Source organism: Medicago truncatula, chromosome 1, assembly GCF_003473485.1.
Source record: "Medicago truncatula cultivar Jemalong A17 chromosome 1, MtrunA17r5.0-ANR, whole genome shotgun sequence".
Taxonomy (NCBI): domain Eukaryota; kingdom Viridiplantae; phylum Streptophyta; class Magnoliopsida; order Fabales; family Fabaceae; genus Medicago; species Medicago truncatula.
This window is the reverse complement of record NC_053042.1, coordinates 3,131,723-3,147,936: the sequence shown is the minus strand read 5'-3', so window position 1 is coordinate 3,147,936 and position 16,214 is coordinate 3,131,723. Positions and strand designations below refer to the sequence as shown.

Sequence of the window (16,214 nt, the reverse complement as noted above, 5' to 3'; positions counted from 1 at the left end):
ACACTTTAGACGAGTTAATGTTGACAGTTAAGATGGTTAGACTCGTCTTGCTACTCCAAAGTAAGGATATTCACCAACAAAAACATCAAAAAAAAAAAAAAATGATAGAGTACTATTTAAAATGGTTTGTCTTCCATCAAATGTTTCTTTAGCGTCCTAAGCTTAGCGATTTGCTCCATCATGTGGTGATCAAATTGATTGACTACTTTAAATGCTAAAATTTCTCCCAAAATGGGGTTTATGTTTTTGTCTATTCACTTTGAAGCTTCGGTTCGAACACAAATTCTTAACTCAATTCCACCATATAGAAAGATCACAGATTTCAAAACCACTTGGATTTGAGTTTTTCGGAAAACAACTTAAACCTTGAGTTGAAGCTCAAGTTATCATTCAACAAAGGAGATATTAATGTGTAACTTCTTTAACACGTTATAAATTTAGCAAACGACTTTTTATCCTGCTCTCCTTAATTGACTTTTGGGAGAAAGATAACATAGTAATTAGTTTAGGCAATGTTTCCTCCTCTTGCACACTAGGATCATCTAGTACTTTCGAAAGTTAGCACTTATTTTTTAACATATTCTCTATTATTGATTGTAGAGGCTCAAATAATTTCTCACTTCGATTAGTTAATTATCTCTAAGATAGGGTAATATCACCAGGAAGGAAACTGAAAGTTTTATTGTGCAATTTGTTTGACTATTTTAGCCACTTGAATCTCTATATTTCTGATAGATACCTCTTGATTCTTAAAGCTATATTATGGACTTTTAAAACCACCTCGAATCTCCTCCATAAATTAATATTTTGTGTAGTCACCCTCTTGGTGGGGGCTGATTTGAAGAACCTCCTTGGTAACTCCCCTTGTTGTCTTTGAGAGGCACCTTGAATTTTGGTCTTTCCAATAAATATTGTAAGAATTTTAATATGGATTATTTTGTTGAGTTGTGATACATGTACATATATCTTAAGATAACTTTTATGACAATCTTGTTTTTCTCTCTTCTTATTAGTCAAAAATAATGAGGAGAGAAAAAGAAAGAGAGATAAAAAGAATATCATGTGATATGAAAGAGAAAGTTATTCAAAAAATTATCACAAATAAATGTACAAATATCATTTCTCTATTTTGTTTAAATTACCATTACTATTGACCAAATTCATATTTTGTTATTAGGTAATGATAGGTAATGATACAATGCCTTGTAAAAAAAAAAAAAAAAGTAATACAACTTTAAATAGTCTCACATCAAATTAGAGATTATATGAATATATGTTTATAAGTAGGTATAATTATCACCTCATAACCGGTTTTTTTTGGCTATCTTCGTATTTAAATGTTGGTTACATTCATCGTTTTTCTTTCCAGCTTGCACAAAGTTGACATGTTCGTCGTATTTACTAAACTACTAAGGTACCCGACAAGTACTACTTGACAAGTCATAGAGCGTGTTTGATTATATAATTTGGATTTGGGAATGAGCTTAGTTTACCTAATACTACAAGAGTAAAAAAATGTTGTTGAAACCTATGTTATCGTGTTCAGCATTTTCTATATAGTGTATGTAGTATATATAAGATCTTGTACCCAATTATATAGGACATACCTGATTCTACAAAGACACACATCTTTAAAACTCGTTAATTTCTTTGATATTCAATCATCATTTCATGGCATTTCAACTTCCACGACTTTCTAGGACTGTCATCATCAGCCCTCAATATTGTGGTATGAACCATCAACCATGTTCTTAGGAGTAAACTTGTAAAATTAATTCAACTGCTAACTTTCTTAGTTTTTTGTTGGTTTACTCAACTAGATCATATATTTAAAAACAAAACAGTGTCTTAGTATAAAGGGTAGATTGTTAAAACACTTCTACATTGAGTTTGTTCTGACAAATGTTTATAGGAGTTGTTAACATACATCTATTTATTTTTTAGAATGTGTGTTATAGCAACATACATTTTAAGGTGTATTTATCAACTTTTTAGTTTTAACTTGATAAAGTACTCCTATATTTATGGATGTGTTATAGCAAATTATATATATATATATATATATATATAGAGTAGAACAAGTGAATATTAAGAAGCGGTTTATTAAACTCCTTTTACTTTCATTAAATAACTTATTGTTTGTCTATGTATCAATATTTAAATCTTTTTACTATTTTCTTTTTGGTTTAATTTGTTACAGCAACACATCCTGTTCATTTGACAATCACAAGGAACAGAAATATATTAGGAGATAGTTTCATCATCAAAGATATCAACCACAATGTTGTTTTCACAGTTAAAAGTAATGTAGCCATCTTAACACCCTACCAAAACCGGTTCTTATTTGATGCCAATGGAAACCGCATTCTCCATCTTCGAAAATCGGTTTGTTCATCAACTATATTATTCAAGATTCATCTCTATTTTCTTTTTTTATTTAGTGAATTTCTATTTATTTTCTTCCTATATTTCCCCTTATTATATTTTATATAAGTAAATTTAGTCAAAAGAATACTCAAAACTCATTGCAATAAAGTAGAGTCATACACTTTGAAGATAAGAGAGTGGATTAATCCGCCCGCCCACTCTAAAAAAACATATGTTTTGTTTCTATCCTCCCTACAAATAAAACAAGATCAAGACAAATCTAATTTCTCCTTAATTTGAATGAAGAAAAAAAAATGCAACACTCAATATTGGGATTGGTGGAGTAGTTAAATGGATTTTTTTAAAAGGGAAAATATTTTTTTAATAGAAATAATTATTAATATAACATGTATTCTATAATTTTTAATTAATCAATATTAGCTCAATATCTCATAAGACCCTTTTAACAAAAAATATTATCTCACAAAACAAGCTAGAGTATTTTATGATCTTTAACACAAGTTTTAACAGTATCACCAAAAAAAATATATATAGCACCAAAAAAACACAATTTTAAAAACTATTTTAACATTTATTACTCTTTGGTTTTAAAGTTAAAAATCTAGACGGTGACTGCTTTGTATTTGCAGCTGCTAAATGATTGTTGGAAAGCATTTAGAGGTGAAATTAGTACACAATCAAATCTTATCTTTACAAGGAAGCGATCCTCTTTACTCATGCTATGGACAAAATTTGATGTGTTTTTGAAAAATAATAACACAGGAGTTTGTGACTTCACTGTCAAAGGAAATTTATTTGGAGGATCTTTGAATGTTTACATTGGCAAATCCAACAATGTTGTTGCTCAGGTTTATTCTTTGACGTCCTTACATTACATACTTAATTTTTAGGATCTTAAAAAAATGTTTAGAAAATAAACTGAAATGATGCATGTCAACTAACAACTTCCTCTATTGAATAGATACATAAAGTTTATTTTTTTGCTTCAAATTATTTGATACAAAAATAACTTTTTATTTAAATCTATAGTTGTTATTCTTGCAGATAAATAAGAAGTTTGACACTGTGTTTAGCAGGCAAAAGTTCATGGTCACCGTATGCCCAAACATGGATTATGCATTCATTGCAGCACTGATTGTGACACTCGATTATTAACAACTACAAGAACAAGAATAATTGTTGTAATAAAAACAAGGATAGTTCACAGGTGAAAGTAAAATAAATTTTTCATTTACATTTTACGATTTCAAGTTAAGAACTAGTGCAATTAAGCTTAAAAAATCAAGTGTTAATAGCTCACAAAAACAAATATAGAGACCAAAAACTATAATAGTATAAGGGTCCTGCTAACCGGTGTCCCCGTACTGGTTAAGCATACCATAAAAGGAAATTATTACCATAAAAGAAAACTGTTTTTGACTTTATTATAAATTAATTACATAATTTCAATGCATTAACTACTATATAATTTCCTTTTTCATATCCTTAACCAGGACTCCGGGGGCACCAATTAGCATTTCCCATAGTATAATAGTATTAGAAGCATATTTACCAACAAAAACAGAAGCATCAAAGAGAAAGGGAGAAGCATCAAAGAGAAAGGGATAAAGAACCCCCTAAAATTTGGTTGTCTTCCATCAAACGTTTTTTCAACGTCTTGAGCTTAACGATTTGCTCCATCACGTGGTGGTAAAATTGATGGACTCTTTTGAGTGCTAAAACTCTACCCCTGAAATAGGGTTTGAATCTTTTAACTCAAATGCACCACATATATATATATATATATATATATATATATATATATATATATATATAAAGATCTTGATTTCAGACGAGTTTGACCATCTAAATTCGAGTTTTTTGGAAAACAACCTCAACCTTGAGTTGAATAGAATGACAAGCTGTCCTTTGTTGAAGGAGATATTAATTTGTAATTTCCTTAATACATCTATAAATTTACTACAACCAAAAAGTGATATATTTGTAGGAACATTTAAACCTAATAATAGTAGAATTATTAATTTTTTTACTACAAATAGTACTATAATAATATGAATCTACGCATCATGAGGTTGGTCGCGTTCATTATTTTCCTTTCTATCTTGTCCGAAGTTGACTTGTTCGTAATCCACTTAAATTTATATGGTGGTGTTGACTTGAGACTTAGAGTGCACTTCTCTTTAAAGTTTTAAATTTGATTCTTTTCGATCATTTGATGCCAATTTAAACGGACTAGTTTAACTTCTAAAAAAAAAGTTAACAGCAAATACCACACTACTAAAGTTCCTTGACAATTCCACCCAAAAAAAAAAAGTACAACTACTTGAGAAGTCATAGTGCGTGTTTGATGAATTAAATAATTGGAAATGGAAATGAGCTTAGTTTCAAACGTACTTAATACGTGAGTTAAAAATGTTGTTGAAACCTAAGATATTGTGTTTAGCAACTTTTGATCTCAATTTTTATCCTGTATGGCCTATATATGACACTAAAAAAACAGCTTCGGTACTCATTTTTAAAACTCGTTAATTTCTTTGTTAATATTAAATCATCATTTCATGGCAAATCAACTTCCACAATTCTGGTGTCAGAAAAAAGAAACTTCCGCGACTCACCCTACGACTGCCATCATCAGCCCTCAATACTGTGGTATGCACATTTGTATTAAAATTATAACTTTTTGCAATTTTTAAAGCATTGATTGCATAAATTTAAAAATCTTCTACATTTGATTTCTTAACTTATGTCCAAAGGGTACAGCTTAACATTTCCCATAAACTTATAATATAAGGGTTTTTCTATTATGTGCAAATTTGCACATGATAAAAAATTTAAAGTAATAATTTTAACTTAAAACTTATGTTTTTTATATTAAATATGTAGATTTTCAATAAACAGTACAATATCAATTTTCAAAAAACTTATACTACTATCATCAACTTTCTTTATTTCATTCTTTAAAAATGAAGGTATGGTATTTCGGTAGCTGACATGAGGAGTCCAAAATAGGACTACATGTGGTAATTTAATACATGGTTTCTTTGAGTTTTTTTTTTAATGGTTAATATATTATTCTCGACGAGCTAGTGCAAGGAGCACTATAACACTCACAACAACACGAAAAAAATACAAGTAGGCGTCGTATATAGACGGAACACCATACAATCTCATAAAAATCCCACAAAACTCAAATTAAGATAGTGAGGCCGACATATACATGCTAAGAAATGCACGCATACCCCTGCCTCATACCTTCCAGCGAAACAAAAACCGACCACCACCAAATCCCAGCTGAACCGAACATCCCACATACCACAAATAGCAGGCAGGCTGCAGACGCAACAGAAGCAGGCAGAACCGAACAGCAGCAGCAGACACAGGGACCAAAACAGCGCGCAAAGTAAACCAATGGGAGCGAGAATCCACCAAACAGAAACAGCCCAGATAAAAACCCATTAAATCCTCAATACTTTTTTAGCAAGGCACAATTGAGGGTTCCAACACCACTCAAAAGGCACGTCGGAATGTGAATTCTACTTAAAGTCCACCTCCAAGAAATGACTTTCACCTCTTCCATAATGTCATCCACCGCAAAAGTAGCACCATTGAAAATCTTGTCATTCCGGACTCTACACAACACCCAAATCGTTGCAAGCCAAATCAAACCAAACCCTTCTTTGAGCTTATTTTTTTTATTATTCTAATTATACTTTTAAAGAAAATTGTCTCTAAAAATATTGTTGGTGAATATGTAGAATATCCAGGTTTGAACTTAGTCTACTTAATTATATTATATAATACCGCTTACCAACTAAGCTAAACTCGCACGGACAATATTGTTAATATTATTCAAAAAGATAATTTTTTTTATTATATTTTTGTTGGAACATGTGTGGAAATTGAGTTAAACAAACTAAACACAAATTTCCATGTTGGGTAGAACTAGTGTTGTGTGAATTGAAAAAGTGGAAGTCCCACATCGGATGAAACACACACATTAGTAGTGTTTATATAGTGGGGGTGTACCTTTAAGAGGTACATAGTTATGTGAACAAAGTAAGCACTGAGAAAAAAATATATACTGATATATATTTTATTATTTGGAAATGATAAATTAAATAATTAATTTAATCATTATTAGAAAGTGTTTTCTTAGTCCCCAAGTTTTGCTAAAATAATTTGGAACGCAATCTAGAATATTTTGGAACACAATCTGAAATATTTGGGAAGGCAATCTAATATATTTTAGTACATGATCTAAAATATATTTTGATACTCAGTAATATATTTATGTATTGAATAATATATTTTTGTACTCAATATGATATATTTTGAGACTCAATTTGAGATATTTTTGTACTAGATCTAATATGAGAATTACTTGCTCCCAAAGTTTCTCACTTATTAGTTGTGAACTTTCTCTATAAATAGAGAGTTCACACAGTGCATTCCACACACCGAAATTCACAGTTGATACTTCCTGTGTTTTTCCTCTCTTCTCCCTCCTTCGACTTGTGTTGACAAGTTCTTCTCCTTTTTCTACTCCTTTCTGTCCCTTCGGAATTAAGAGTGTTCTTAAGACCATAGTCCCTTTTCGGTTTAATGTCCCTTCGAAATTAAGAATGGTCTTAACAGCATAGTCCCTTCGATAATTCATTCTCTTCGGAATAAATAATGTTTTAAGATCATAGTCCCTTTTCGATATAATAAGAATGATCTTAAACATATATATTCTTCTTCAACTCATGGAGAAGTTAGATGTTAGAATGGTCGTAGCACCATATTTGAGTGGTTGAAATGCCTATTGATATTTGGAGAAGTTAAAAATTAGAATGGTGGTAACACCATATTTGAGTGGTCTCAACATCATAATTGAGTGGTTACAATACCATATTGGTTTCAGTATTAAAAGATTGGTCTTAATACCATATTGAAGGTGTAATTCTCGAACGGTTTTCTACAGTGCAGTAGTTAATCGAACAGTTGTAGCTGGGTTGATAGTCTGCCTTGCACAATTTTGGGCAGTGCCATGAAACGTCTTAAAGAGAGCGACCTGGTCGTGACTCAACCTAGTAACAACTTCGGTAGATAATAGAATTTGGAAATCCAAATACAACAGTTTGGAAATCCAAAAAACAACAATTTTTTACATTATTTGTAAAAGATAGACATAGTTTATTACTTTCGTTAAAAAAAATAGTTTTCTTTTGGTGGTGTCCGGGGTTCGAACTCCCGACCTTACATCCTTACATATATTTATGCATTGTCCTTACCAACCGAGTTAAGCTCACGGGACAGTTTATTATTATTTAAAAGTCGCAGAAATATTTATAATTTTAATCAAATCAAAATTTTACAAAAAAAAAACATTATTTATATTTTACATGCATTAACGCAATAAAAAAATAGATAAACTGAAGGTTGGTGAATAATAAAAAAATCATCCCAAAATTCATATTTCATTTATTTATACATAGGATAGATAGATAAAGTGAATATCAACCTTTTTCTTTTGATAATCATTAAAAGGCTTTATTAAAAAAAATCCAAAAAAAAAAAACCTTTACATCCAAACACCTTAATCAAGATAAATCCAAAATCCTTTCGGTATTTGATTAGATGCATCAATATTAAATCCTTTTGCCATTTTTTTTTCAATTTGTGACAGCCACAAATCCTGTTCATTTGATAATCACAAGGAAGAGAGCTTTATTTGGAGATAACTTCATCGTCAAAGATGTCAACAACAAGGTTGTGTTCACAGTTAAAAGTACTGTAGCCATCATAAAACCCTGTCAGAATCGGTTCTTATTTGATGCTAATGGAAACTGCATTCTCCATCTTCGAAAATCGGTTTGCTCATCAACTATATTCAAGATTCATCTTTGTTTTCTTTCTTTATGTAGTCAATTTCTATTTTTTTTCAACTCACCTGGATTGATCTCGTCGTATTAGCTTGGGATCGTAGAGTTTAATTAAATAAATACCGGAGAGAAAAGCAACCAAATTAAACATAAGGTGTGCCTAACCAGGAAATAGTACAAAGTATCAAAAGACAAAAAGCAAAACAAAAAAAAAAACAGGTGCAACCAAATTACCGCATTACAAGGTGGAATAACCTAGACAAATTAATGATTTAGTCCGCCAGACATGAAAATCGACAAAAGTATGAGGTTTATAAACCTTAAGCCACCAGCATGAATGGATTTTCACCCTGTCAACAATTTCAGTGATCTAAAGTGAAAAGAAATATAATTTTTGGACCGTAGAATACATTCCATCTCCGAGTTGATTCTCTTAGATGCAAATTTTGATTGGTTATTTTGATTTATTTTTTTTCAAAAAAAAAACTACCTTTCCCATTCCTATAAAGTATAATTTTTTTTAGAGGGGAATAGAAAAACAAATTTAACATAAAGGAATAAAATACTACTCAAAATTGAACGTTAAGCTCTTGAGAAATAAAGTAGTACGATTTGGAGAAGTTGTAGCATGATTGATGCCGTTGGAAAACTCATCTTGCTAATTCGTCATAAATTATGGCACGATTTAGAAAATCGTGGCATGATTTTGCTAGCTAGTAGCAATACCGTATACGAATCTAAAAATTGTGACACAATCTAGACAAATCGTGACAAGATTTTTTCAGAAAACACCTACTACCACTTTTCACCTTTTTAATTTAAAATCTAGATGGTGATTGCTTTGTTTTTGCAGCTGCTAAATGATTGTTGGAAAGCATTCAGAAGTGAAAGTACACAATCAAATCTTATCTTTACAAGGAAGCGATCCTCTTTAGTCACAATATGGACAGAGGATGAACTGTCTTTGAAAAATAATAACAAAATCAGTCAATGGCCAAAATTTGAAGTATTTTTGAAAAATAACAACACAGGAGTTTCTGACTTCAACGTCATAGCAAATTTATTTGAAGGATCTTTGAATGTTCGCATTGGTAAATCCGACAATATTGTTGCTCAGGTTTATTTTTTTGACGTACTTACCAATTCAATATCTTGTCTAAGTTTTCAAATCATTGATATCAACCTCAAAATGGAAAAAAAATAATAGACCAAATATCAAGTTTTATTTAAACTAACATTGTTTTTGTAATTATTGTAGATAAACCAGAAGCTTGGCACTATGTTTAGCAGAAAAAAGTTCATGGTTACCGTATGTTCGAACATGGATTATGCATTCATTGTGGCTCTAATTGTGACACTTGATTATTAACAACTTCAAGAACAAGGATATTTGTAATAAAAAAAAAAAAATAGTTCACAGGTGAAATTAGTCTCTTCAGTAAAAAAATACCAGTTCACAAGTAAAAAAAATTAGTTGACGAGCTATGGTTACATATCTCATCAGTCTCTTCAAAATATGCATTTTTTGTTTTTGCAAATTAAGGATAAATATGGGATGAGATATTGCAATAATTTATTTTAAATTTTGTATATTCATATCACTAGTACCAAAGAATTTTGAATGTCTTCCAAAAATACGCATATAACATCTTCGGGTAGGTAGGAGTCCTATTGCAAGATCATTATTGTTGAAAAGTGACTCAGAATAATGCATCTTGTCTGTCAAAATCGATGGCCGAATGGTTCTATCCGGTGGCCGATTTTGACAAGTTTTTTTGGAGACTTTTGTCTCGTGAATTTTCGGTGGCCGAATTAAGTCGCAGGAGCAGAAAAATAAAACAGTTTTTCATGGGCCTGTTTTGTTCCAATTTTTGAGGGATGCTTTCCACTATAAATATAACCTTGTATCAGATGAATATGTGTGTAGAAAACAGGGTTTAGAAGCCAACATACAAACTAGGGTTTATAGAGAATTTCTCTTGGTAACAAACACTAGGGTTGAGATTGTTTTGATTCACCTTGAACAAAACACCGCTAGGATTGAGTCTCTTGGTAACAGGAAGAGATTGAGACTTGAGTAGAATTAAGTTTGAAGACTAATTCTTGTAACACTCAATATCTCTTTGTAAAGAAACTCATATCATTATAGTAAAACAGAGAGCTGCTCTCCCCCCAGAGTAGGTCATCATTAGACCGAACTGGATAAACAGATTCTTGTGTTCTTCTTCTTCCCTTTATCTCTTGATATTTATTTTTGTTTGAATTATATTGTCATCCGCTTGATTTGATTTCTTGGTTTTATTTGCTCCACACATGAAATTTTTATTGGTGTGTTTTTGCAACGAATTCACAACAATTATTAATTGTTTTTATTTCTTACAATAACCGAAAGCTCTTTCCAAAATTTATATATATGTTGAGCAAACTCATAATCGGGTATGAGTGTGTTTTCATTATCACCCTTTTAAAATATTGGCAACCTAGAATTCTTTGTGAGATTGTTGGGGTTATTAGTACACCTATTTCAACTGATGAAAGTTAGAAATCATTCTTTTGGTCGTTATGCACATGTTCTGTTAGATATCAATTTCGCTTGCATTATTCTTGATTCTTTGTGGGTTGAAAGAGAAAATTTTTGCTTTTGATATCAAGTATGGAAAACTTTCTTACTTGTGTCTCCCAAGTCCCATGCAATTCAATTGGTCATTCTTCGGATCATTGTAAAAAAATCAAATAGGATTCGGTCCCTAAAAGGCACATGGATCAAGTGTAAGGTTGCAATAAAGTTGTGATACATGAAGATCTTATTATTTTTGAAATAAAAAGGTTTAAGGAGGTAGTAGCTAGCTAGTGTGTTGGTAAGATATGTAATAAACCTTGAAGAAGAGCTATCTACTAACATTTATGTTCATGTGTAATCAATACAAATTGAAGTTGTTCATAGCACTAAGCAAACTGCTTATGGCTTATGAAGTATAAATCTCAATGTCGCTATGACTTGAAGATTTTGCGGCAACATTGGAAGGGAAATGATGGGATGGGACTGCGAGTTTATACTGACGAGGAAGAAAGAGCAACAACTATAAATTATTTGAAGAATCGATCTAATATTTGGGAAGAGCCCTTCATTGATGTGGTATTTAAAACCAAGAAAAATAATATGCACACCAGTTTTCTTGTTCATAATATCCATTCTAAAGGTAGGTTGCCATATTGACTTGAGGCTTCCTTTAGGTTTTATTTCTTTTCTTTCTCTTTACTCTTACTTTGTTAAGTTTTTTATTTTCTTGATATTTTTGCTTTTCTCGGTAAGGATTTCCTCCCTAAGTTTTTATTTAGCTTTTATCGCTTGAAAAAGTTTTGGTCCATATTCCCATCTCCTTTTCTTGTATATATCTATAGTATTGTAAACGGTTCACCATTACACCCCATTTCCCTAAAAATAATTTATGTATTGGACATCTATATCAAAGACCGTTTGTCATTTTTGCCTATAGGTGAAATTGGTTTAGCTTCATGCATGCTAAACCCTTGAAACAACCTAGAAACAATTCTCCCCTTGACTTAACCTTGAAATCTGTTCCTTCCTTGAGACTTCTAAAAGTATGTGATCCACACAGAAGTAGATGAATGAGAATTTCACCATTATTCTTTTTAATGTATACACACGTGTCATATTTGCATATATGAATCTCATGTTTCACATATACATATGAATCATAACAGTTATCAATAATATCAGTCACTATTTAATCATAATACTTTAACAAGACATATGACCAAAATGATACTAATAAATAAAGTTATAGGATCCACATAACACAAACCCTAACGTTTATTTGAATTAAACTAACAGAAAGGACTAAATGTAATAACGGTGAGAAACTTAGAGGACCGAAATAAATCAATTTTTAGTTAGAGTACCAATCCGATGCCAATTAAATAGTTAGAGGACCCAAAAGGTAATTTAGCCTTATTATTATTATTATGTAGTTGCAGCAAATACAATATTAGAATTAGATTTAGTCTGTTTTAGTGATGCCTTGAGAATACTCTTAAGAGGTGTATTTATAGTCTTCCATGGCTAGGTTTTATGTGACTTAATCCTTAAGTAATGTGGGCATTAAGTCATTTTACAGATCTCTAGATGTTTCTAGAAGCTGGTGGCGTCGGAGCCTCTAAAAGGACGCGCCTAGGCCTTAGGAGCCCTTCCGGAGGGCGCCTAAGCCTTTCTAGAAGGCATTTTAGCCCTTAGAAATATATTTACGGTGCACTTTAAGTAACACAGTTGACTTTGTCACGTATATCAATGCATATTTTTTTATTTTTAATAGCTTTAATTATCTATTAGAAAAATTATGAAAATTGAATATTTTAAAAATATTTATCGAGATGAATCAAACATCTTATATGACATTATTTATCTTTGTACATTAGAAAAAGTCCCTCAAGTTGACACGCGCGCGAGTTTTATATAACTCTTTCAGTTTCTCAATTTCTCACTTTCATCAAAATATCAATTTCCCGCAACAATGAGTTCATTTTACACATTTACGGTCATCGTCTTCATCAGCGTTGCTGATGACAGTCAGTCATGCACTATTTTTAGAGTCTTTTTAGTTAAGTTTTTAGTCTATTTTATTAGTTTAATATTTAATTTAGAATCATTTTAAATAAATTATCATTTTCTTATTTATTGAGTCAATTAGTGTATTAGTGCCTATTATTACTATGATGAATGGCTAGATTAGATAAGAAAGGCGTGACCTATTTTGAAGTGTTAAACAGTGAAGATTAAATGACAATATGATGGTTAAATTACTCATTGACCACATGGCAATCCTTGGGTGGTGTGAATTAAAATACTTTGGGCTTGAGCAAAACAAAAGGAAGGAGAGCGTAACATGCTGAAAAGAAAAACTAGGTTACACATATCTATATAAAGGAAGCAACACGCAGAGGACCATCATTCACGTTTTGGAGAGCTTCCTTCACGTTTTGGAACGGGTTGAAAGAGAGGCTGCTACGGCATGTACAAGAAGAACAACGATTAGAAAGCAAATTCAGGAGGCAACAACGGAACTCTCGGTTTATTTTCTTTTCTCTGTTGTTTTATTTTTATGAATATGAGTAGTTAAGCTTTTAGATTGATTAAGCCATGAGATGAATTTTGTAATGTGTGAGCATGTAATTTGTTAAGAACTCTATTTGACATCAATAAAAACCCAGTCTTTATTCATAATTATCTGTGCTTAATGCTTTTCTTATGATTGTGATTGTTTGTATGACTAATAACCCTAACTTCTTTCAACCATATAAATTGATCTTAGGAATTGAATAACTACTAACCCTAGCTTTTAATCCTGAAATAGTAATTCTGTTTAATTCAACATAGGAACCTAGAGATAGGAAATTGAGAGTTATGACTTATGGATTAACGTTGTCATCATGTTTCCGCAGTTATTCAATCGGTTTAAGAGATTAAAAGGTTATAACTTAGTAAAGAGTTTTGAGTCGAGAGATTGATCAAAACCACTTAGTTAATCCGTCGTAAAGCTAGGTTAATTTCTTTGAGAGAGAAGAGAGCCAAATTACTCACAGTGAGCAATAATCATCTGTTTTAATCCAATTATCAAACCATTTTATTTACTTTGTTTATAAAACCAAATCCAATTGCCTAGGGCAACACCGTAATTTTAACACATCCTTAATTTTAAACGTCTTTGCTAAGTAGAAATTAAAACAGTTCCTGCGGATACAAACTTATAAATTTTATTACTTCGATATATTTTAGTACACTTGTTAAAAGTCTATCAGCTATCATGGTTACTATTACTGATGCTTCGTTATCACCTAAACCAACCACCCAATCATTATCACAAAAACCGAAATCCATCGGCAATCAACTATCTATTCTCCACCCCTTCAACCACCTCTTCTTCCACCAAGTTCTTCTTCAAAATAAGAGGAATCCAAACCTCTTCCACATCACATTGTTTCTCTGAAACCCACACCAAAGAAAGATAAAGATTCCCCTTCTCGGAGAATTCATCTACCAAGTTCTTCAAAGCAAGATTCATCCAAACCTCTTACACAACCTCTCTCTTCCCCAAAACCCACACCAAAGAAAGATAAAGATTCCCTTTCTCGGAGAATTCGACTATCAAGTTCTTCAAAACAAGATTCACCCAAACCTCTTACACAACCTCTCTCTTCCCCAAAACCCACACCAAAGAAAGATTCTTCTTCTAAACTTCAATTCCTTTCGCATTCTAAAAATCCTTTTTTGATGAATCGATCGATAAAGGACGAAAACTCTGGAAGTATGTTTCACGATGAGCCTAGTCACAATGCGCATTTACGCAACCCCCTTTGCTTCATGGCACACCTTTTTTCGCAACGAGCCTCGCGGCAGTGCTCTTTGTAACCATATTCATCATGGTACACCTCTTCGCAACGAGCCTTGCCGGAATGCACTTCCCAAAACTCTTCTTCACAACACAAGTTCAAGGGGCCATCACAATCACTCAGTCATATCAATTAACGATTCACCGCCACCGATGCTTAAGAAATTTAGATCTAAAGCCTCCGCCTCCTCTGTCACCTCCGTCAAGGTGATGGGGGTTTAAACCTACAAAAGGTCCCATTAGCTTAAAAAGAGAAGATTATGATTTAGCAACACCTTCAGAGTATAGCTTAAAAATTTATTCAACTCCATTATCTTATGAGGTGGTTTCATAGATAGCAGATCCTTGAATTGAACATGTACACATTGGTGGTATTTTTGTGGCAAAAAGGAAACCCAAAAGATCTTCCTCTTAAGTGTGAATAAACAAAAGCCAGATTGTATGAAACACCATATTGAATTGTTTTCTCGACGGAGGGTTTCTTGATGATGTATAGTTCTTGCTTCTTAATTGGCATGTAATTTTTCTTTTGGTTACCAAATTGTGATTTTTATCGTTTTTTTTTTTTTTTTTGTATTTTTCTTCCTATATTTTTGGATTTTACAAAATTCCATCTTTAAATGTAACAAACTAATGAAAAATAACTCAAAAAGTAAGTTCCCTTAAAAAAATTAATCTATGCTATTATATACTGTATATAAAGAGAATCACGGATTTTGGCTGGCATTTTTGTTATTTCAATTATACTTTTAAACAAATTTTCTATAACAACGTTATATTGTTGGTCTCATTAAAAAAAAAAAGAAATTTTGTTATATTATTGTTGTCATTGAAAAAGATAAATATGGTTTATTGAGTTTGTTACATTTGAAAGTCATGAATATCTATACTTTATAATTTTAACCTATATGTTCAATATTTTATATAAAATGTTGTTTGTAATTCACATGTAAAATTTCTATAAAATATCATTAATAATTTATACGCGTAAACGCAACAAAAAAAGTGCAAGTAACAATAATAATAATGATTGGAACGATGATAATCATTGGATATTAAATGGATGGAATACATCAAATCTATAAACCTTTTTTTTTTTTTTTTTTTTCAAATAGATGAATTTTTCTGATGATGGATTGGATGGATAGGATGGATATCCATATGGACAATTGAATTCATTTTTGTCACCCACTATATAGGTGTTATAATCTTGAAGTTGTTGCTGGGTCTTCTATCTCTATAGGTAGACGATTGTCATGTTCGAATGGTCTCATGCTTTTGCAATGATTAAGCTTAAAATGTATATTTTGATATTCATGAATGTGTTGTGGCCAAAAGCTTCCATTGTATTTCGCAAGAGCATGTTTTTAGGATGTTGGATCATACTTTTGAAGTTTCTTTTTGTAGTAGTTAAGAAATACTTTTCACATGCCATATGTTAAGTGTATGTCTCTAATTTTATATAATGTTAAAGGGAAAATATTTATTATGTAGTAAACTAATAAAATTTAATAATAATTAAAAAAAACTAAGTGTAAAAAGATTTACAAATTTT

General features: G+C 31.4%; 1 protein-coding gene across 1 annotated transcript; it reads left to right on the top strand.

Moving 5' to 3' along the window:
• The first annotated feature begins 3,104 nt into the window (after positions 1–3,104).
• LOC11433477 (protein LURP-one-related 13) lies at positions 3,105–9,621 on the top strand. The gene is made up of 4 exons (XM_039829954.1): positions 3,105–3,236; positions 3,433–3,483; positions 9,106–9,369; positions 9,511–9,621. Exons 1-4 carry the CDS (start codon positions 3,105–3,107, stop codon positions 9,619–9,621), a joined length of 558 nt encoding a protein of 185 aa, XP_039685888.1.
• Positions 9,622–16,214: the final 6,593 nt, after the last annotated feature.

What these genes read in the sequence shown, in the direction of transcription:
- LOC11433477 (XM_039829954.1), top strand. Translation starts at nt 3,105, where the DNA reads ATGCTATGGACAAAATTTGATGTGTTTTTGAAAAATAATAACACAGGA. An exon ending in CCAACAATGTTGTTGCTCAG is followed by an intron (nt 3,237 to 3,432) that starts GTTTATTCTTTG and finishes TTATTCTTGCAG; the next exon opens with ATAAATAAGAAGTTTGACAC. An exon ending in CCGACAATATTGTTGCTCAG is followed by an intron (nt 9,370 to 9,510) that starts GTTTATTTTTTT and finishes TAATTATTGTAG; the next exon opens with ATAAACCAGAAGCTTGGCAC.